This window comes from Epinephelus fuscoguttatus, linkage group LG23 (genome assembly GCF_011397635.1).
Source record: "Epinephelus fuscoguttatus linkage group LG23, E.fuscoguttatus.final_Chr_v1".
NCBI classification, from domain to species: Eukaryota; Metazoa; Chordata; class Actinopteri; order Perciformes; family Serranidae; genus Epinephelus; species Epinephelus fuscoguttatus.
This window is the reverse complement of record NC_064774.1, coordinates 4,891,984-4,913,526: the sequence shown is the minus strand read 5'-3', so window position 1 is coordinate 4,913,526 and position 21,543 is coordinate 4,891,984. Positions and strand designations below refer to the sequence as shown.

The window sequence follows — 21,543 nt, the reverse complement described above, 5'->3', positions numbered from 1 at the left end:
TATTTATAGAGGACTGTTTATAGCAGCCGTTGGTCCGTCTGAACTGTTCGTCACATCCACTCAGACATTCAGACACTGAACCTCTAAATGACGGACGAATTTTGAGTCACTTCCTGTGTGAGTGTTGGAGCAGACTCCACCTTCAGGTCAGGAGTTACACTACATGACAGAAAAACATGTGGACGTCTAGTTACTCTAGAGACCACGTGGCACCACTGTTTAACCCTTTCCTATCTGAACACTGAGATAACTGCGGAGGAACCAGACAAAATCAAACTAACTCAATATTTAGAGCTCAGCTGCTCCGAGCAGCGTCCAGCGTTTGTGGTCACAAGTCCACCTGCCCAAAGTCAGTTTTACTTGACCCTATACAAACAGTTTTATTATGCCTCCACTCTGGTGATAGCCGAGGCTGGAGGCGTTACGTTTGATGGAAATTCTTCATATTTGGCACAAACGTCAACTTGGACTTAAGAATGGTTAGAATTTGGTTGTCAAAGGTCAAGGTCACTGTAACCTCATTCATCTCATTCTCGTGAACACAATATCTCAAGAACACCTTGAGGGAATTTCTTCATATTTGGCACAAACATCCACTTTGATTAAAGAGTGATTAGAATTTAGTGGTCAGAGGTCAAGGTCAGTGTAACCTCGTCCATTTCCTTCTTGTGAAGGCAATATCTAAAGATCGCCTCTTGAGAATTTCCTCAAATTTGGCACAAGCACCCACTTGGACTCAAAAATGAACTGATTAGAATTTGATGGTTAAAGGTCAAAGGTTAAGGTCACTGTAACCTCATCTGTCTCATTCTTATGAACATGATATCTCAAGAACACCTTGAGGGAGTTTCTTAATATTTGGCACAAACATCCATTTGGACTCAAAAATGATCTGATTAGTATTTGATGGTTAAAGGCCAAAGGTCAGGATCACTGTGACCTTGCGTCCATCTCATTTTCGTGAACCAGATATCTCAAAAGTGCCTTGAGGGAATTTCCCTAAATTCGGTAAAATGTCTAGATGGACTTATGAATGATCTGATTAATATTTGGTGGATAAAGGTCAAGGGTTAGGGTCACTGTGACCTTGCATCCATCTCATTCTTATTAACATGATATCTCAAGGACGCCTTATGGGAATTTCCTCAAATTTAGTGCAAATATCTACTTTGACTTAAGGAGGAACTTATTAGAATTTGGTTGTCTAAGGTCAAAGATTAAGGTCACCGTAACCTCATCTGTCTGATTCTTGTGAACATGATATCTCAAGAACGCCTCGAGGGAATTTTTTTCATATTTGGCACAAAAAACGGATTAGAATTTGGTGCAAGGAGGTCAAAGGACAAGGTCACTGTGTCTGGACTGGAAAACAAATTCAAAAGCTCTCACAGTATTCTCCCCTGTCTGCAACACTTTGGGGACATCGACTCATATTCTTCTTCTTTTCAAATGTCAGTAATGCATTTGGTGTCTGAATTATATCTCTGTTCAGATTAGTATTGTTGAAGGAGAGAAGAAAAACATCAATATAACAGCTGATTCATAACTTTCCTCCTGGACATGTTGTGTATCATGAAAAAGGTGTTTTAAAGCTTCTCTCTTTCCTTTCAGGCATCTCAAACCCCAAACAGCTCAAAGATGGAGCCAAGAACTTCACCTTCGATTATTCCTACTGGTCACACACAACGGTGATCACACGCACTATCACACTCACACACAAATAACCCTTCATCAAATAAACCCAGAGACAGTAATAACAGGAGGTGTTTGTGTGTGTGCAGGCGGATGACCCCAGCTTTGCATGTCAGAGGCAGGTGTATAAGGACATCGGAGAGGAGATGCTTCTGCACGCCTTTGAAGGTAAAACCGTTCGCTAATACACAGCACGACATCCTGCAGGAACTACGATAAAGACATTGAGCGCTGCAAAGTAGAATAGTAGCATAAGAAATTTCTAAAGATGTTCCACGTGTGTATGTTGATAATATTGATACTAATGCTCTCGTCATGATGCTACGTATGCTAATGCTAACAACTGATGGTAACAGTTCTTTTGAGAATCAGTTTAGTCCAACAACTGGAAGCAAACCCTTCAGAAAATGAGACACGACTCAGCAGCTGCATGTTCTGCTTCTCTTACATGAACTGTTAACTTCTTGTTGTTTTCCAGGATACAACGTGTGCATTTTTGCGTATGGCCAGACGGGGGCGGGAAAGAGCTACACCATGATGGGCAAGCAGGAGCCTGGACAGGAAGGGATCATACCACAGGTAAACACACTCATAACATCTCCCTGTGTGTCCAGGTGTCCTGGTGAACCCTCCACAGATAAATGTAGAAACTGGTTTTATAGTCCAGTGTGTCTAAAGGCCCTGACACACCAAGCTGACGGTCGGCCGTCGACCAAAGTCCGGCTGTCGGGGAGCATCTGTTGGCCTAGATTTTGCGGTGTGTCCCGCACCGTCTGCACTTAGGTGTCCCGTCAGAGGCTTTTCGGCCGATCGGTGAGAGAGATCACTCTGATTGGCTGTTCAGGTTTTATTTCCTCGCCCCTGTAGCGAGTGAATCTGCCTGTAGTGAAACCGGGGCTAACCGGTGCTTCCTCCTCAGGCTTCACTTCACTCAGCTGCCCCACAGGTTTATCGGGGAGCTGATGACGCAGCAGTCGGCTTTCGTTGCTGCTAGTTCTTTGATGTCGATTTGGTGTGTCCGTACCTTAAAACCACCAAAATAACAATGGATGTAGATCATAGACTGGATAAAATAATGGATGTAGCCAAAGTGATGTCACCGATTGGTTCGTGGACTTTGAAAGTTGTGATTTCGACATTTTTGTCGTTGCCATCTTGGATTTTTCCCTGAGCCTTTCTTCCTCCTGCTTCATGTTGATACAGAATCATAAGTTCCACCTTTAATGTGTATTTATCACTAAATGTTCTGAATCTGATGAATGTCCCTCTGTCTCTCTGTGTCCAGCTGTGTGAGGACTTGTTTCAGAGAACAGGAGAAAACATTGATCCCGACCTGACCTACTCTGTGGAGGTAAACTCCGTCACATGTGTTAATTTACACCGAGTCATTCAGTGAATGCCGACTGACTGATCGCTGTCTCCTCCACCTCCAGGTGTCCTACATGGAGATCTACTGTGAGCGGGTCCGGGATCTGTTGAACCCGAAGTCCCAGGGGACTCTGCGGGTCCGGGAGCATCCCATCCTGGGTCCCTACGTTGAGGATCTATCCAAACTGGCTGTGACCGGGTTCAGCGACATTCGGGATCTGATGGATGCCGGCAACAAAGCTCGGTTAGTCCTCTAGCTGTGGACAGATGTCCTGACACAGCTGCTCAGATTTGAACAAAACTAGAAAAGGCTGCTTTATCTGAAGGAAACGTACCTGGGCACAGCAGCACATTCAAGAGTCCCCTCCTAGAGATCAGTGAAATATATTCTGGGAACTGTAGTTACTCTGTGGTTAATGATGATGAATCAAAATTCAGACTTGACGATGTGACAGTTGGACCAGTCTGTGTCGTCAGTGATTGATTATTTACGCCTGCTTGACTACAGGACAGTTGCAGCCACAAACATGAATGAGACGTCATCCAGGTCACATGCCGTCTTCACCATCGTCTTCACCCAAAAACGACGAGACCAGATGACCAGTCTGGACACTGAGAAGGTGTGTGTGTGTGTGTGTGTGTGTGTGTGTGTGTGTGTGTGTGTGTGTGTTTAGCCCTTGTGAGGACCCAGTGTCCTCTTAGAGTGTTGCCTATAATCAGGATTTGGACTTAAAAATGAAACTGTGTCTTCAGGTGAGCAAGATCAGTCTGGTCGACCTGGCTGGAAGCGAACGAGCGGACTCCTCTGGGGCAAAGGGCACCCGGCTCAAGGTCAGAGGTCACAGTTGTCATGCTGGTGTTGGCTTGATTAAAATCTCATCAGTGTTTATCCAAATTTACTTATCATTTGCTGCACTTTTCTGATTGTCACAGTTTGTGTGCTGAATGCTTGTTTACAGGAAGGAGCCAACATCAATAAATCTCTGACCACGTTAGGAAAAGTGATATCAGCTTTGGCCGAAATGGTATGTCACCACACACGTGATAATTACACTCACGTTAAATATTATCAGAAAGATAGATGTAGATGATTCTCTTTGACAAATAATAATGAAGAACGACTCCTTCTGTCCTCTGCAGCAGAGCAATAAGAAGAGGAAAAGTGATTTTATTCCCTACAGAGACTCTGTTCTCACCTGGCTACTGAAGGAAAACCTGGGTAAATACAACGCCTCTGACAATAAGTAGTACTGCATTAAGAACGTCACAACTGGTTGTGTTGATAGGCACCAGGAGTAATACTGAGGTGGAACATCCCCAGAAATGTAACTCCACGTCACAGTGACGCAGACCTCCTGTCTGTCTCTGTAAGCTGAAACCATTTCCCTCAGTGGAAACAAAGCTTTGATTTACTTTAATTTCACAGATAAGAAACAATAAATTGTGAAGACAGTAAAGCCTCCACTAAAATAGCATTTTAAGTCTTTCCACTGGCAGCTTAGCTAATTTATTCAGTGTAAAATGCCATAGGCTTGTGCTAATAATGTTAGCATGTTGTATTTGTTTGGAAAACGTGTTTAGTATCAGACAGTTGTTTTGTCAGTGAACCTTGCGAGCTGTAATGGAGTAGAATTTTGTAACGTTACCTTTGTTGAATATTGCTGTTGTCTCTGTCTTCATATGAGTAGAGGAAATCTCTGCTACCTGCAAGGCTAATTTATACAATGTAAAATGCCATAGGCTTGTGCTAATAACGTTAGCATGTTGTATTTGTGGGGAAAATGTGTCCAGATAAAGACAAGTGTTTGTCTGTGAATGCTGCGAGTTATAGTGAAGCTGATTTGTGTGTTTAATGTGCGTTTCATGTGCATTTTATGCGCGTTTTATGTGTGTTTAATGTGCGTTTAATGTCTGTTTAATGTGTGTTTTGAATCACAGCACTTGACAGAGAGTGACACATGTTACCAGTCAAATATTCTCTGCACTTAATCGCTCACTACTAGAACACAACCAACTCTGGTGTGACATCATTCCAGCTCCAACTCCCAAAACAAATGGAACACAGCATAACAGTGCAAAAGGCTAGCGCCGCTGCTAGCAGAAGCAGGAGTAGTGGCAGTTATAAGTACTTACGTTACTGTCAGGGCCTGAAGCAGAAAGTAGGGATAGACCGATATGCATTTTTTAGGGCCGATGCCGATACCGATCTTTTTCCATCACCCTTAGCTGATGACCGATTATGGACTGTCGATTTTCTTGAGCCGATATTTGGGGCCGATACTGCTTTTGCTCCTTCAATTTACATCAAAAAAATGACACAATGAACAAATATTACAGGTCTCAAGTTTAAAATAAGAAACATATATTATTATACATTCAAATAAAAAAAAGAGTTCAGTGCTCTTAAATCTTCCAGTAATGTCTTTATAAAATAAACAAATATTTAAGCTGAAGCATAAATAAAACAACTACTAGTACACAGTAGGATTCGCTGCATGTGCGCTGCAGGGTCTTCCGGCAACACAGAGCTGCCCGTGGATGCCTGTCTGTAAATCATGCCAGGGAAAAATAAATCCGCGAACCCACGCGCGTATCGGCCGATGCCGTTACAAGTAAAAAAACTCAAATATCGGCCCAATATATCGGCCGGCCAATGTATCCGTCTATCCTTAGCAGAAAGGTTTAGTAGCTCAAAACGTCACTGTAGTGAGACTGTGTAGCCAAGGCTAATAAACTGTCAATAGTTGTTTATAATATTATAGTTTCTAATATGCATTTGTTTCAGGGGGAAACTCTCGGACGGCCATGATTGCTGCTCTAAGTCCTGCTGACATCAACTATGAAGAAACACTGAGCACTCTGAGGTCAGATATGCAGATGTTTCAGCCTCTGTCGTTTCACCGTGTACAGATCAGTGAAGTCGAAGTGTAATCTCTTCTAATGCTATCTGTGTTTGTTCGGTTAGAAGGCCACCAAACATAAATCCATCTGAACCTAACTCCGATGTGTTTTGTAGGTATGCTGACCGAGCCAAGCAGATCCGTTGTAACGCCATTATCAACGAGGATCCAAACGCCAAACTGATCAGAGAGCTGAAGCATGAAGTGGAACGACTGAGGAACCTGCTGTTCTCCCAGGGCCTGCAGGAGCTGCTGGACAACGCTAGTATATACACACTTTATATAATATATATATGAAGTAACTGGTGTACACTCGGGATAATATTTTACTAGTATACACACATGGTATATACACATTAATTTGAATACATTATACTGGTTTATACATTCTGTATACTGCTGGAAAATATATTCATATATATAAACGTATAAATGAAATGAATGTGTGAGTGTTGCAGACTGTGTAGATAAAATACTGTTAATGTATTTTAGGTGGCGTGTGTTTAAACATGGTATGTTTGGCATGTGTATGTGGAGTATGTTTAGAGGCGGATATTTACAGACAACAGCAACTGTGTGTGTGTGTGTGTGTGTGTGTGTGTGTGCGCGCAGATATTTACAAGCTGTTCTTTACATAACCAGGATCGCTGAGATTCCGACGAGTTAAACTCGACTCTCTCTGTCTCTGTTTCTCAGTCAACAACAACAACAATGGCCCCGCTGGTGTTACAGGTGTGTTGCCCTCCCCGCCACAGCTGACACACACAGCCAATGGGGTCGCACCCAAGGATGGCTCCGCCCCTCCAGGTATGTGTGTGTATGATTGTAGAGAACTTGAAGTTGTTAAGAGTAAATCAAGTCTTTATTTGTCATATAAACAGCAGCTGAAGGGAGTCAAGTCGTTGGTGTATAAATTCCTGAGATGTCAGACTCTCTCCACTGGAGGCAGCAGCTAACACTTATTTTCATTGTTGACTGATCTGTTGATTCGTCCGTGCTGCCGATAGCCGTTGCCCCGAGGCATTATGTTTTCGGGTTGTCCATCGTCTGTTTGTCCAATCCTTGTGAATACGATGTCAAGAACGCCTCAAGAGAATTTCCCTAAATTTGGCACAAACGTCCACTTGAACTTAGCAGTGAACTAATTCATTTTTGGTGGTCGTAGGTCAAAGGTCAAGGTTGCTGTGACTTTGGATCCATCTCATTCTTGTGAATGTGAATAGCTTGAGAGAATTTCTTCAAATTTGGCACAAATGTCCACTTGGACTCAGTGATGAACTAATTAGTTGTTTGGTGGTCATCGGTCAAAGGTCACTGTGACCATGTAACAATCTCATTGTTGTGAACATGATATCTCAAGAGCACTTTGAGGTAATGTCTTCAAATTAGGCACAAACACACACTTGGACTCAGCAATGACCTAATAGATTTTGGTGGTCAAAGGCATCTGTCCCATTCTTGTACACGTCATATCCCAAGAATACCTTGAGGGAATTCCTTCAGATTTGGCACAAATGTCCACTTGGACCGAAGAATAAACTGATTAGAATTTTGTGGTTGAAGGTCAGTGTGACCTCGCAAAACATGTTTTTGGCCATAACTCAAGAATTCGACAAAACTTGACACAAATGTCTTAACAGGATAAAATAATGAAGGTCAAAAGGTCAAAGATCAGCTTGACTGTGACATCATCATGTTCTAACGTCGTATCTCATGAACACAAGGGTAGATTCAAAGATGGCGCTGATGGTGTCATGTTAACGTTGCTGTTAAACAATGTCACGTGTCATTCTAAAATATCCACAGTCACGTGTTCAAACGGACATGTAACCCAGGGCAGAGTGAATGTTAGAGCTCCAGGCTGAGGTTAATCCCTGTGTTAACAAGGTGTTAGTTAGCCTGGAGCTATATGCAGTATGAAAAGCTCTTTTTTTCCCATCTTCCATCCTGTCTCAGTTTCTGTCCTCTACCTTTATTGCGTTATTTCCCCGTTTTTCTTTCGTCTTTTTCCTAACTCACCTTCACTGTTCCATCCCGGCCCGCCATCTTTCTTCCTGTCTGTTTTGGTTTTGTCCAACGTCCCCACACCTCCAGACTTTCCTCTTCTTTCCTCTAAACATCTTCTTGTCCTCTGCAGGCACCGAACCGCCGACTGAAGGCCAAGACCAACTGATGGAGAACGGAGAGGAAGGAGAGGAGGGGGTCGCCACGGAGACCATCAGTAAAGAGGAAGCAGCAGAGAGACTGCTGGTAGGGTCGCAGTGTGATACAGCAGATGTAGAGTTTCGGTTATTAAGCAGGCTGTAAGTCTGACGTCTGTGTGTCTGTCCGTGTCGCAGGAGACAGAGAAGATCATCGCAGAGCTCAACGAGACGTGGGAGGAGAAACTGAGGAAGACAGAATCGATTCGCCTGGAGAGGTAACAGCACCGACTGACTCCTGTGTTCTTTAGTCTTAACTGTAGTGTATGTGGATTTATCTTTAGCTTAAGTTACTGTTGGAGTCTGTGTCTGCAGCTCTGATGTAGCTTTTGTGATGACAGTCACATGATTAACACTTGAAACAAGAGAATTTAAATCCCTGTGTGTCTGCATCTCGCTCAGAGAGTCCCTGCTGGCAGAGATGGGCGTGTCCATTAAAGAAGATGGAGGAACGCTGGGCGTCTTCTCTCCTAAAGGAGTGAGTTCATCATCAACAAACACCAGAGACGAGACAACATGTCAGATATAACTCACTATGACTCAGACATTAACTGTCAGATCTAAGTAAAGCTTTAAACCGTGTTGCAGACGCCCCACCTGGTCAACCTGAACGAGGACCCTCTGATGTCCGAGTGTCTGCTGTACTACATCAAAGAGGGATTCACCAGGTCTGAACTTCATCACTTCATTTATATTAATGAGAGACTATTGTCTGCATTCATCCACCAGTTTGTTTCATCTGTCAAACATCGGAAAATTTAAAAAATCATTATTTATTTCTGGAGGGGTTTTTTTCACGCTGACAGAAGTGAGGAGTTAATCATTGTTTAAATATTGATTAAAGTGATTAATAAATGATCGTTCAACGTGTTACAGGGTGGGACAGCAGGATGTGGACATTAAGCTGTCGGGTCACTTCATCAAGGAGATTCACTGTGTGTTTGTGAGTGAGACCAACGAGCAGGGAGAAGGTGAGACACCCGCCTCCCTGTCTGTCTGCCTCCCTGTCTGTCTGTCTGTCTCATGTTTCCTTACCCTTTGTCATGTTAAACAATAATGAAATCCCCAGTGATCAAGATCTTTGTGAAAACAGCCGCGGAGAGAATGAGATAATAAACGATCGTCTCTGCAGAGCTGATATCTGATTGGATGTCAGAGTCAGGCTGATATTGATCCTCTGGAATACACTGATGCAACCAGGAGCCATTTATCTGTAGTTTACTCATTTAGATCACCAATCACTCAGCTGGTTTCTGGTGTGCTCAGATCGCCCTCTGGTGGTCAGACTGCAGCAGCTGCAGCTCAGTAACCTGAACTGAACTGAAGACAAAGACTGTCATAAAATCCTTCTTACAAACCTTCTTTTTTATGACTTAAAGTTTATTGAATTTCAAAATTCTCAAATTTGTCAGATTCCAAACACATCACTGTTACATGTCCACTCATAGTCCTTAAAAGATGAGAATCAATATAGTGTCCATGTGGCAGGGCCGGCAGATACAGACACAAATTCATATTTCTGTATTTACAGGCTGACTGGCGATACACGATATACAGATATATATCTCAGTATTTTCTATGAAATTAGCAACATGTTTTTAGCTGCAAGTCAAATCCACATTTGAGATGTCACAAGCACTTTTATAAAAAAAACCAGACTGTGATTAAAATGAAATGCAAGGACAGGGATTTTATTCCTGTTTGGAAATATACGACAGTTACACCTCCAAACACTGATGGGCAGCGGAGGATTCTGTGAAATGCTGTAAAGTCAAGTTGATTCAAAACACACATCAACCACACATTAAACATGGCTTAATAGAGACAGTCTCAAACACAAATCAGCTTCACTATAACTCGCAGCATTCACAGACAAACACTTCTTTATCTGGACACATTTTCCCCACAAATACAACATGCTAACATTATTAGCACAAGTCTATGGCATTTTACATTGTATAAATTAGCCTAGTGGCTAGCAGACTTTTCCTCTTCTCATATAAAACCAGGGACAACAGCAACATTTAACAAAGGTAATGTTACAAAATTGACAAAACAACTGTCTTATACTAAACACGATTTCCAAACAAATACAACATGCTAACGTTATTAGCACAAGCCTATGGCATTTTACATTGTATAAATTAGCGTAGCAGCTAGCAGAGATTTCCGTGTGCGTAGGGTCTGCTGCACAAGTATAAATCCTCCTTCACCCCAATGATTGTATCCTACTCACCTTCTTTAAAGGTCCCTTCCCCTCTGTAGCATCAGAGCTGAGATGAACTTGTAACCAGACTTGTTTACAGGCGTAGAGTCGTGGTGAGAAGCCCCATGTCCTGTGTCTGCAATGTGCACTATCACCTTAATGAGGTCCGAGCCCAAAGGAGGAATATATGTCGAGAAGATGTCTCAATTGGAAATACCTCCAAAATTGATTATTGGCCAAATCAAACTGCTCAACAAGATTGTCAAATGATTAAAGGACGCCTTCCTCATAAAGGTCACCCAGAGTGTGCACACTCTAACTTACGAACCTCAAAGAAAAGTTGATTTATGAACAAGTTACTTTAAAACAACAAGTTTTGTTCACATTTTCAGAACCGGGTTTCAACATAGAAGAAATTTGTCTTTGTGTTTTGGTGCAAAATGTTCAAAATTAACGTGTGGGAGAAACAATATATAACAATATATAATAGAACTTTACGTAACAATGTAAAATATATCCATGTATCAGAGCTAGAAGTAGATAGAGTCTGGTGGAAACTATGACAACACAGCAGGTGTGTGTGTGTGTGTGTGTGTGTGTGTGTGTGTGTGTGTGTGTTCAGTGAGTGACTTTCTTTCTTCTTCTCTTTCCGTAAAAGCTGCCAGGAAATCTGTCAGGTATCGTTTCAAGTCGCTCTTACTGGTTACCGTGGTGACGCCCCCTTCATATTCCCACCCATGTTTCCTGTGCCCCTCCCTCCAACCCCCCGTCATACTCTGTCACGTGTGTGTCTGACTGTAAATCTACTGTGAGTGTATTAATCACCTGTGTGTGTGTGTGTGTGTGTGTGTGTGTGTGTGTGTGTGTGTGTGTGTGTGTGTGTGCGCAGTGGTGGTGACTCTGGAGCCGTTAGTGGGAGCAGAGACGTACGTTAACGGGAAGCAGATCACTGAAGCCGTCGTCCTCAAACAAGGTAACAGCTGACTGTTGGTGCTTCTCAAAGTCAAGGGTGTTGTTGCATTACTTAGATATTATTGCCATATTCTGAGTATTGTGAAACAACATCTTGTGATATATTGTGATTTTTTTCCTTTTTTCCAACTGCCAATTATTTCCCCAAAGAAAAACTTGGAAGTAGTTTCATTCATCAGTAATAAAACACACATTAAATCCATAGAAACAAACATTTTTATGTTGCTCCTGTCTGTGCTTTTATTGTGAAGCCTATTTTAATTGTTTTGAAAAACGAGTGCATTATGAGTAAATCTTCCCTGCTTTCTGGCGCGTCTCCGTTGCTAGGTAACCGCATCGTGATGGGGAAGAACCACGTGTTTCGTTTCAACCACCCGGAGCAGGCGAGGCTGGAGAGGGAGCGCAGTGTCACGGCGGAGCAGCAGGGGGAGCCGGAGGACTGGAACTACGCCCAGAGGGAGCTGCTGGAGAAACAAGGCATCGACATCAAACTGGAGATGGAGAAGAGGTGACGGGCCGGTCTATTAACTGGAATAAAGTATTCAGAACAAGAAACAATATTAAAAAAAATAAATGAAGATTAAATGAAAAGAATACATTTATTTATTTCAGGGTTATTTTACTTCCTCGTGAACATTTATTTCACACTCATGGATTATTTTTTGTTTTTAAGCGACATTATAAACAAGTTTATTAATGGAGATATTGATTGGTGTGTGTGTGTGTGTGTGTGTGTGTGTGTGTCTCAGACTGCAGGACATGGAGACTCAGTACCGTAAAGAGAAGGAGGAAGCTGATCTGCTGCTGGAGCAACACAGACTGGTGACTTCCTGTTGGTTTGTTTCATGTCAGATCATCTGATCAGCGTTAATCTATAATCAATAATCAATAATCTGTGTGTGTGTTCAGTACGCAGACAGTGACAGTGGAGACGACTCAGACAAACGCTCCTGTGAGGAGAGCTGGAGACTGATCTCCTCCCTGAGAGAGAAACTACCTGCCAACAAGGTGAGCGCGTCTGTCTGCCTGTCTGTCTCACCTGTCTGTCTCACCTGTGTGTCTCGCCTGTGTGTCTCTGTCTGCCTTTGTGTCTCACGTGTTTGTCTTAACTGTGTGTCTCCGTCTGACCTGTCTGTCTCACCTGTGTCCAGGTGCAGTCCATAGTGAAGCGCTGTGGTCTACCCAGCAGTGGGAAGAGGAGGGAGCCTCTCAGAGTCTATCAGATCCCTCAGAGGAGGAGGATCAGCAAAGACCCCAAACGGGTCACCATGGAGGACCTGCGCATGCAGGCCGTCAAAGAGATCTGCTACGAGGTCCACACACACACACACACACACACACACACACACGCGCTCAGTCCTCTGTGTCCAGGTTTAAAGACTGGACATGATTCCCCAGTTAAACCAGTAGTGTTTGTCTTTACGGTGTTCCTCTGTGTGTGTGGCGCCCCCCTCAGGTGGCTCTGGGAGACTTCCGTCACTCCCGTCAGGAGATCGAAGCGCTGTCCATCGTCAAGATGAAGGAACTCTGCCGTATGTACGCCAAGAAAGACCCCAACGAACGGGAGAGTTGGAGGGCCGTGGCCCAAGACGTCTGCGACACCGTGGGCATCGGAGAGGAGAGAAGCCCCCCTGCTGAGGAGGGGGGAGGAGGAGGAGGGGGAGAGACGGGGGAGGGAGGAGAGAAAAAACACGCATACGACCTGAAGGCTCACATCGATAAACTGACGGACATTTTGGAGGTGAGTTCTCTGAGTATATTATTCCTATGTGCCAGTGGTAGCCATGGGTGGAGGCATTTTGGGTCGTCCATCTGCCTCAGTCTCGTGAACACGTTACCTCAAAAGCACTGAGAGGGAATTTCTTCAAATATAGCACAAACGTCCACTTGGACTGAACAGTGAACTGATTAGAATTTACAGAGGTCAAGGTCACTGTGAGCATGTCTGTTCCATACTTGTGAATGCAAGACAGTCTTGAGGGACATTCTTCAAATTTGACACAAACGTCTACTTTGAGTCACAGATGAACTGACTAGAAATCGCTCATTAAAGGTCAAGGTCACTGTGACCTTGAGTCCATCTCATTCTTGTGTAGGCCAAATCTCAAGAAGACCTTAAGGGAATTTCAAATATGGCACAAATGTCCACTTAGACTCAACAAGGAACTGATGACCTTGAGGGATTTTTTTCAAATTTGGCACAAACGTCCACTTGGACTGAAGACTATACTGATTAGAATTTTGACAAAAGTCAATGTGACCTCATAAAACATGTTTCTGTCCATAACTGAAGAATTCATTCACTAATTCTGACCAAACTTGACACAAATGTCTGACAGGATGAAATAATGAAGGTCAAAAGGTCAGCTTGACTGTGACATCATCATGTTTTAACGTCATATCTCAGGAACAGAAGGGGAGACATTTGGTCAGATACTGAATTGGTGACTCTAATCTTGAAACTGTGCTGATTGTATAGATCTTCTGTGTGTGAAGCATCCATGTTTTCACTGACATGGATGGAGACTGTCAGAGACACTGGACTGGTGGGCGGAGTCATACAACCACAGGGTGGGCTGGTGGGTGGAGTCATATAACCACAGGGTGGGCTGGTGGGCGGAGTTAGTATTTCTAGTTGTTGTTAAAGGAACATTCTGCACAAAAGTGTTTTCGCTTTATAAAATAGAAAAATAAATAATAAAATCAAATAAAAGTCTCTGACTCCTCCAGGAAGTGAAGTTGCAAAACAACATGAAGGACGAGGAGATCAAAGCTCTGAGAGACAGGATGATCAAGATGGAGAGCATCATACCTGTTCAGGTATGTTCACACCACTGCGTCCCGCTCCACCACCTGATCATCAGTCTTATACTAACCAGTCCTCTTGCCTTCAGGACGACGATGTGAACGGTAAAGAGGAAGGCGGGTCGCCTCAGAGAAGCGACGGCGATGACGACACCAAGCCCCCGGAGGTCAGAGTCCAGCGGCTGATGGAGGAGGACCCGGCGTTCAGGCGAGGCCGCCTCCGCTGGCTGAAACAGGAACAGCAGCGAATCCTGAACCTGCAGCAGCAGAACATCACCAAGAAACTACGAGGACAGAACCAGGGTCAGATATCAGATTACATCACTGAACACGTGAAATGTTTGATCAGATATGTGACGAGTGTTTCAGGAGACGCATGATGTCCTGTGTCCTCTCTCCTGCAGGTCCGAACACCCCCGTCGTCCCTGTTCATCTCCCCGGAACCGGCCGCTTCATCCCCCCACAGGAGTGCAAGCTCAAGTTTCCCTTCAAGAGTAACCCCGCCCACCGGTTGTCATGGGGACCAGCCAGCGCCGCCCTGCAGGCACTGGGTCTGGGGGAGGGAGAAGGAGATGGAGGAGAGCAGCAGCAGGAGAACGGAGGTGGAGGTGGAGGAGGAGGAGTGGAGGGCAAAGGGTCTCCATCACCTCCTCCTCCTCAGGGTCTCCTGCCCCTCCCATTCCAAGCTCCGCCCCCTCGCATGCGCACCCCCAGCCCTCATCGTGCCTGGCAGCAGCGTAACCAAGGTAACCAGGGTGGCTTCTACCACCACCAACAGGGCAACAACCAAAACCACCAGCGGCGCTACCGCCGCAACTCCCTGGACAGCTCCCCTCAAGGCAACTATGACGGTGACCAGCGACACGGCGGCGGTCACCAGGGGCGACCGAGACAGAGGAGGGGCGTGTCGCCAGGACCAGGAGGGGAGAGAGGAGGTGGGAGAGGAGGTGGAGGTGGAGGAGGGGGGAGGGACAGAGACAGAGACAGAGACGGAGGCTTCCATTATAATCATCACCAGCACCATCAGTTCCATCACCACCCCTACTACAACCCCCATAATGCACCATTCCAGCCAGGACCTCACCCCAATTACCACAGCCTGCCACGCTCTGGGGCCCCGCCCCCTCCTGCTGACATGCTGCTAGGGGCGGGGCCACCACAGGGGGGGTGGGGCTTCACCACGCCGCCCAGGATGAGGCGGCAGTTCAGCGCACCGGACCTCAAAAACAACAAGGAGACCCCCATCTGACCTCTGACACCGGGCGGCCTCTGATTGGCTGCAGGACACGTGGCGCTCCTGATGCTGTAAAGAATGGGCTGTGTGTGTGAGAGAGTGTGTGTGTGTGTGTGTGTTTGTGTGTGTGTGTGTGTGTTTGTTTCAGCACTTTTACAACACTGAGTCGGCCCGTCACACACCAACTAACATCACACACATCCTGTACCTTCAATCCTGCTGTGTGTGTGGGTGTAGCTTGCTCCTAGCCTTTACGTTAGCACGGGTTAGCTGTTGCCTTAGCAACACTGTTTTGTTTTTGTTGTTGTTTGTTTTGTTTTGTTTTTTCTTTTGTCAGGCTGCCAAACAGGATGGAAGTTTATTACGCATTGCAGTTTTATTAATTTCATAGATCACTTTGGTCTTGATCAGCCGTTTATAAAGAGCTAATGGTTACCTCCCAGGACTAGCACAACTGAAGTGTTAGCTCCCAGGGTTAGTGAAGAGCCGATGCTCAAGTGTTATCTCCTAGGGCTAGCTACTGTTAAGCAAGGCTGAAATTTTAGCTCCTGAGGCTAGCTACCATTAGCACAAGCTGAAGTGTTAGCTGCCGGGGCTAGCTACCATTAGCCAAAGTGGAAGTGCTATCCACTGGGGATGTCTACCGTTGGCCAAAGCTGAGGTGTTGGCTCCTGGGGCTAGCTGCCATTAGCAGAAACTTAAGTGTTAGGTCGGGGGTTAGCTACTGTTGGCGTAAGTCTCCAGGTGAAGCTGTTTCTTTTTAACTTAAAGATGAAGTATGTTGATTTGTTAATCCTGAGCAGGACAAGTGTTTTTACTTAGATGGATTTTGAGTTTTAGCTCTTTTCTCTTTTAGCAGCTGTTAGCCCAGGAGGCTAACTAGCCTGGTTCAGTTTGAGAGGTCTGTATTAGCTCGGGCTAGTCAGTTAGCCTGAGCAGGGAGCAATGAGTGGCTAATTAGCTTTTAAGGCTAATACTTTAGGTGGTGAAGTGCTGCACAGGTGAACATATTAGCCTAGCCTAGCTTAGCCAAGGCAGCATTCATGTTGTATGGGAATTTCATCTTGTACGACTTCAGCTACAGATTGGAAAAGTTCGAAGACTATCAGTTACTCTAAAAGATTAAGACACCCTGAGGGTAAATTCAGATGTTGCAGCAGTACAAAGACAGACATAAGTACAGATACATAGAGACATGAGAAATAAAATAATAAAAGTAAATAAAATAAGAGGTTAGAACAATAAGTATAAGAGCAGAAGTAAAAAAAATAACTATTGCAGAGCAAACAAAGAGGCATAAACTGGATTTCTGAGGCTCAATAGTTTAACATAATCTGATTATAATAAATCAGTCAGTGTTTTTAAGATGAACTCAAAAGGAACCGTGACTCTATTTTTTCCAGATTTTACATTCTAAAAATGAACTTGTGAATCTCTAAATGACGTGACGTGTTAGCTCTGGGAGCTAGCTACCGTTTGCTGAAACTAAGGTGTTAGCTCCAGGGGCTAGCTACTGTTAGCATTACCGTTAGCTCCGGGGGCTAGCTACTGTTAGCATTACCTGAAGTGTTAGCTCCAGGGGGCTAGCTATTAGCAAAAGATAAGGCAGTATGCTGCATTCAACTGGAACTCATGAGCTCATTTTTACAACTTAAATCATGAACTTGGGGCTTAAAGAAAATTTCCATTTACGAGTTAGTTTCTACCACAAGAGGACGTACTGATAGTTTAACCAAATCTGACTACTATATATCAATCATTTTTAAAAATGGACTTGTAAGGATCCCCATCTTCTTTTTAGATTTTACACTTTAAACTAAACTTGTGACCTCAAACAACATTATAGTATTTCAGTTCTGACATTTCAACGTAAGAAAAACAAACAACACTGGTGTGTCGGTGATGTAACATTGTCTCGTTGGAGTCGATAACAAAGTGACTGTATGTTAAACTTGCAGAGTTAAAATAATGTGACAAACATATTTATAACTCTTTAATGAAATACACTTGAACTTGTTGAAGCTCGTAGTTTCCGTCTCTCCCGTGTGACATTGAATGCTGCGTCGCTGAGCGCCACAAACCAAAGAAAGCTGCTCTGCGGCGCCTCCTGCAGGAGCTGACAGACACACTGCTGTACAGACAAACAGAGGGTGGAGCTGTGTCCTCTGTCGAAGAGGAAGGTGTGAGGAGGAAGAGGAGGAGGAGGTGTTGAGAGACTCGCATGTTGAATCTTTTTAAAGCGTTGTGTGTATATTTGAAGTGTATCCTGACTTACTCGTGTTGATGTTTTTATGAAGATGAATCTATTTTTTAAAAAAGGCTGCGACATCATGTGTGTCGCCTTCACTGTCTCTGGCAATCGTGGGAAATGTAGTAAGTGATGCCTCATGGGAGATGTAGGAATGCTGACTCATTCAGCAGACATGGGAGATTGTAGGAATCATGATGGATTATGGTACATGTAGGGTTGTGTGAGCAAGGAACTCTGGGATATGTAGTATGAGACAGCTGGTGGGTGAGTGAAGGAGGAAGAGAGACAATAAGCTTTGTGTTTGAAGTAGGAAGAGACACTGCGACATGTTCTGTGTGATTTAAAGGACCTGACAAGAACACGTTTTTACAATGTCCAAGAAGGGACGAGGAATAATGCTGCCTTCATTAGACGTCAGGAAGCTGGAAATTGTTGCATTTAATGTCACTTTAAAGGCAATTTTTTTCAACATAAAGACAGTTGTAGATGTTTGTTTTTTCATTGTTGATTAATTCATTAAGTCTCAAAATGTCTGAAAACAGAAAAAAAATCATCAGTTCCTTAAGTGTTTTGATTAAAAGAAGAAAAGTTTTCAGTTGAAAATGAAACGACACTGAAAAGCAGCATTTTTTCAGTTGATAAATGACTGAAGCGATAAATTATCAAAATAGTTGCTAATTGTTATTTCTTCATTTTAGATCTGAAATATCAGCATCTGTTGTTCTGCTGTGTTCACTGCACCTCTAGGCTGACACAAATTTCCAACTTCCCACGTCTACCTGAACGCAATCTCTGTGGGTTTCATCTGCCCTGAATGATGATGATATGTTTACTGTCAACTGGGAGTTAGCGGCACTGCCTAAACCCCACCCACACAGAGCAAAGCATTGTGGGAGATGACGAGTGGAGCGTCTTTGTGCTCCGTGACTTTGGGACCTTTTTCACAAAAGGTCAGAACCAACCAGTGGAGCGCTCCCTCCCAGTCAGGGAGGAAGTCGCTGCGACTATGATGATGACAAATACTGAATTAATTGTGATTGGTCCGAGAAGCATGACATCAGCAGAATTTAGTTTCTGCTTTGCTCTGCTGTCTCTGGAATCGACCAATCACGGGACAATCTTGATAACCTGCTGCCACCGCCGGGCTTGATGGGAAACAATGTTTCCTTTTTTATGTTTTTTTTTTTTTTAAATTTTATTTTATTGATTTTTATTTTTTTTTTCTATTTCCAGCTTGGGCTTCTGATTGGCTGTTTTATTTTTTCTTTGTGTATTCATTTGCTTCTTGTATTTTAACCCCGCCAACATGTTCGACCTTTGCTTTGTGATGTCATCACGTCATCATCACTATTATTAATATAATTATTATAAAGTATAAAGTGTCATTAATATTGGGTTCTTTTGGATGCTGCTAAAGGGAGCTTCTTCGCCCTCATGCAACCGCCTGGGTGTGTTCATGTGTGTGTGTTCATGTGTGTGTCAGTGTGTTGGACGTCTGCGTGTGTGTGTGTGTATGTGTGTTTCCGGGTTAATTTAGAATCATAATCTAAAGTTTGTTTTACGTTATAAATTTGATTTTATTGTTTTTCTTCTAATTGTCTGTTTAGTTTTGTTATTTTGGAGGAGGAGGGGCCTTGAGGGTGCCGTTGCCATGGCAACTGGTCTCTGCAAAATTCTGGAACGTTCTAGATTCGACATTCTAGGACACCCCCACCCGTTACTGACTGGCCCCGCCCATTCCCTGCACCCCTGCTCCAGTCACAACCTCAGAATCGGTGACATCACAGCGCGATGTCACTTCAGGACTCTGGAAAACAGATGTGGACATGATGACGTCATAGTCTAGCCCTCCTCTTATTGGCTCAGAGCCCCTTCAGTTGTTTTCCTGTCTGTTGTTGGGTTGTTGTGTCTGTTGTTGTTGTTTGTGTTGTATCAGGAACCAATCTCAGGCTCTACCTGCAGACAACATGATGGCAATAAACTGTCAGTAAGAATGAAAAACTGAACACGACTCACTTCACTGTTTCCCTTCATACAGCTGCACAGCTTTCATCATGTTATCAAGTTTTCTACACTTCTTTGTCCTCCATCTTAGAACTTCTACAGGAACATTTTTCCTGTGTTGATTTTGGCGGCCCCTGTGGGCGGTACCATTTCCCAGAATGAAGACTGCATTTCCCATGAGCACCAACAACTTGTGCTATAAAGATCTTGTTTTGGCTCATGTGTGCATTTGTTTTGGGAGCAAATGAAAAGATAGATGTAACTTATTTAAGACACTATTTTCCCTGTTGCGCATACTGTAAGGGCAACACATGGTCATTAACGTTAGCTACATTAAACCAACGTTAGACAAAACATTAGCTAGCTACACATACAGGAAGGGCAACACGTAGTCATTAACGTAACCAGTGTAAGACAAAACATTAGCTAGCTACACATACTGGAAGGGCAACACGTAGTCATTAACGTAACCAGTGTAAGACAAAACATTAGCTAGCTACACATACAGGAAGGGCAACACGTAGTCATTAACGTAACCAGTGTAAGACAAAACATTAGCTAGCTACACATACAGGAAGGGCAACACGTAGTCATTAACGTAACCAGTGTAAGACAAAACATTAGCTAGCTACACATACTGGAAGGGCAACACGTAGTCATTAACGTAACCAGTGTAAGACAAAACATTAGCTAGCTACACATACAGGAAGGGCAACACGTAGTCATTAACGTAACCAGTGTAAGACAAAACATTAGCTAGCTACACATACTGGAAGGGCAACACGTAGTCATTAACGTAACCAGTGTAAGACAAAACATTAGCTAGCTACACATACTGGAAGGGCAACACGTGGTCATTGGGAACTGCCCATTGGTTCGATATCCCATTGTTCTGACAATATTAAACTCATTGTTCCGAAATCATCATGATGCCCTGTGGTTAAGGTCTGGTTAGGTTTAGGCACAAAAACCACTTGGTTAGGGTCAGGAAAAGATCATGGTGTGGGTTAAAATGAAAAAGAAAATGACAAACACATAAGCCGTGAGCCTGCTCCGCCTCAAGACGGTCGCGGCGCACCATACGCCCGCCGCGAGCCGTTCAGCACCGCGGACAGTCGGACTAATGGGATGTCGAACCAATGACATGGACCCTGGTCATTAATGTAACCAGTGTTAGACAAAACATTAGCTAGCTATACATACAGGAAGGGCAACATGTGGTCATTAACGTTAGCTACATTAAACCAGCGTTAGACAAAACATTAGCTAGCTATACATACAGGAAGGGCAACATGTGGTCATTAACGTTAGCTACATTAAACCAGTGTTAGACAAAACATTAGCTAGCTACACATACAGGAAGGGCAACACGTGGTCATTAACGTTAGCTACATTAAACCAGTGTTAGACAAAACATTAGCATTCAACTAATGTTAGCCAAAATGTTACCTAACTACAAATGTTGGAGGAGCAAAGCCTGGTCATAAACTTAAGCTACATTCAATTAACGTTAGCCAAATGTCCAGGCTTTGCTCTTCCAGCATTAATCTAGTTACAAATGCTGGACGAGCAAAGCCTGGTCATAAATGTTAGCTACATTCAACTAGCGTTATCTGTTAGCTTGTCGCAAATGCTGGAAGGGCAAAGCCTTGTCAGTAACATACATTTTACTAATTCTGCCAATTTGAATCAGTCCTCTCCATCTGCTGGGTGATTGAGATTGACTCCTGTTTTCGCCCGTGCTCTATTGTTGTCAGTTTAGCCTTTTCTTTGTTTTTCTGTTTGCTGATCCCACTCCAGTATCGGCCAAAACCACAAATTATTACTTCAAAAATAAAATTCTGCAAAGGAAAACCTTTTCCTGCTTTCTTTAACTGGCTAACGTACAAACCTCTGCCGAACTTTGCCAG

General features: G+C 43.7%; 1 protein-coding gene across 1 annotated transcript in view; it reads left to right on the top strand.

Moving 5' to 3' along the window:
* kif1c (kinesin family member 1C) overlaps nt 1-19,635 on the top strand; it is a 37,005-nt gene extending 17,370 nt beyond the window's left edge. The window contains exons 4-29 of the mRNA XM_049568226.1: nt 1,612-1,688; nt 1,782-1,860; nt 2,171-2,271; nt 2,978-3,043; nt 3,126-3,304; nt 3,569-3,680; nt 3,814-3,891; nt 4,020-4,085; nt 4,201-4,279; nt 5,846-5,924; nt 6,077-6,225; nt 6,657-6,767; nt 8,098-8,210; nt 8,300-8,379; nt 8,564-8,639; nt 8,750-8,829; nt 9,038-9,132; nt 11,257-11,340; nt 11,667-11,847; nt 12,089-12,161; nt 12,249-12,347; nt 12,491-12,652; nt 12,796-13,080; nt 14,070-14,159; nt 14,234-14,447; nt 14,549-19,635. Coding sequence (XP_049424183.1) covers nt 1,612-1,688; nt 1,782-1,860; nt 2,171-2,271; nt 2,978-3,043; nt 3,126-3,304; nt 3,569-3,680; nt 3,814-3,891; nt 4,020-4,085; nt 4,201-4,279; nt 5,846-5,924; nt 6,077-6,225; nt 6,657-6,767; nt 8,098-8,210; nt 8,300-8,379; nt 8,564-8,639; nt 8,750-8,829; nt 9,038-9,132; nt 11,257-11,340; nt 11,667-11,847; nt 12,089-12,161; nt 12,249-12,347; nt 12,491-12,652; nt 12,796-13,080; nt 14,070-14,159; nt 14,234-14,447; nt 14,549-15,393 — 3,653 coding nt within the window. The 3' untranslated portion in view covers nt 15,394-19,635. The remainder of the gene's footprint in view (nt 1-1,611; nt 1,689-1,781; nt 1,861-2,170; nt 2,272-2,977; nt 3,044-3,125; nt 3,305-3,568; nt 3,681-3,813; nt 3,892-4,019; nt 4,086-4,200; nt 4,280-5,845; nt 5,925-6,076; nt 6,226-6,656; nt 6,768-8,097; nt 8,211-8,299; nt 8,380-8,563; nt 8,640-8,749; nt 8,830-9,037; nt 9,133-11,256; nt 11,341-11,666; nt 11,848-12,088; nt 12,162-12,248; nt 12,348-12,490; nt 12,653-12,795; nt 13,081-14,069; nt 14,160-14,233; nt 14,448-14,548) is intronic.
* Nucleotides 19,636-21,543: the final 1,908 nt, after the last annotated feature.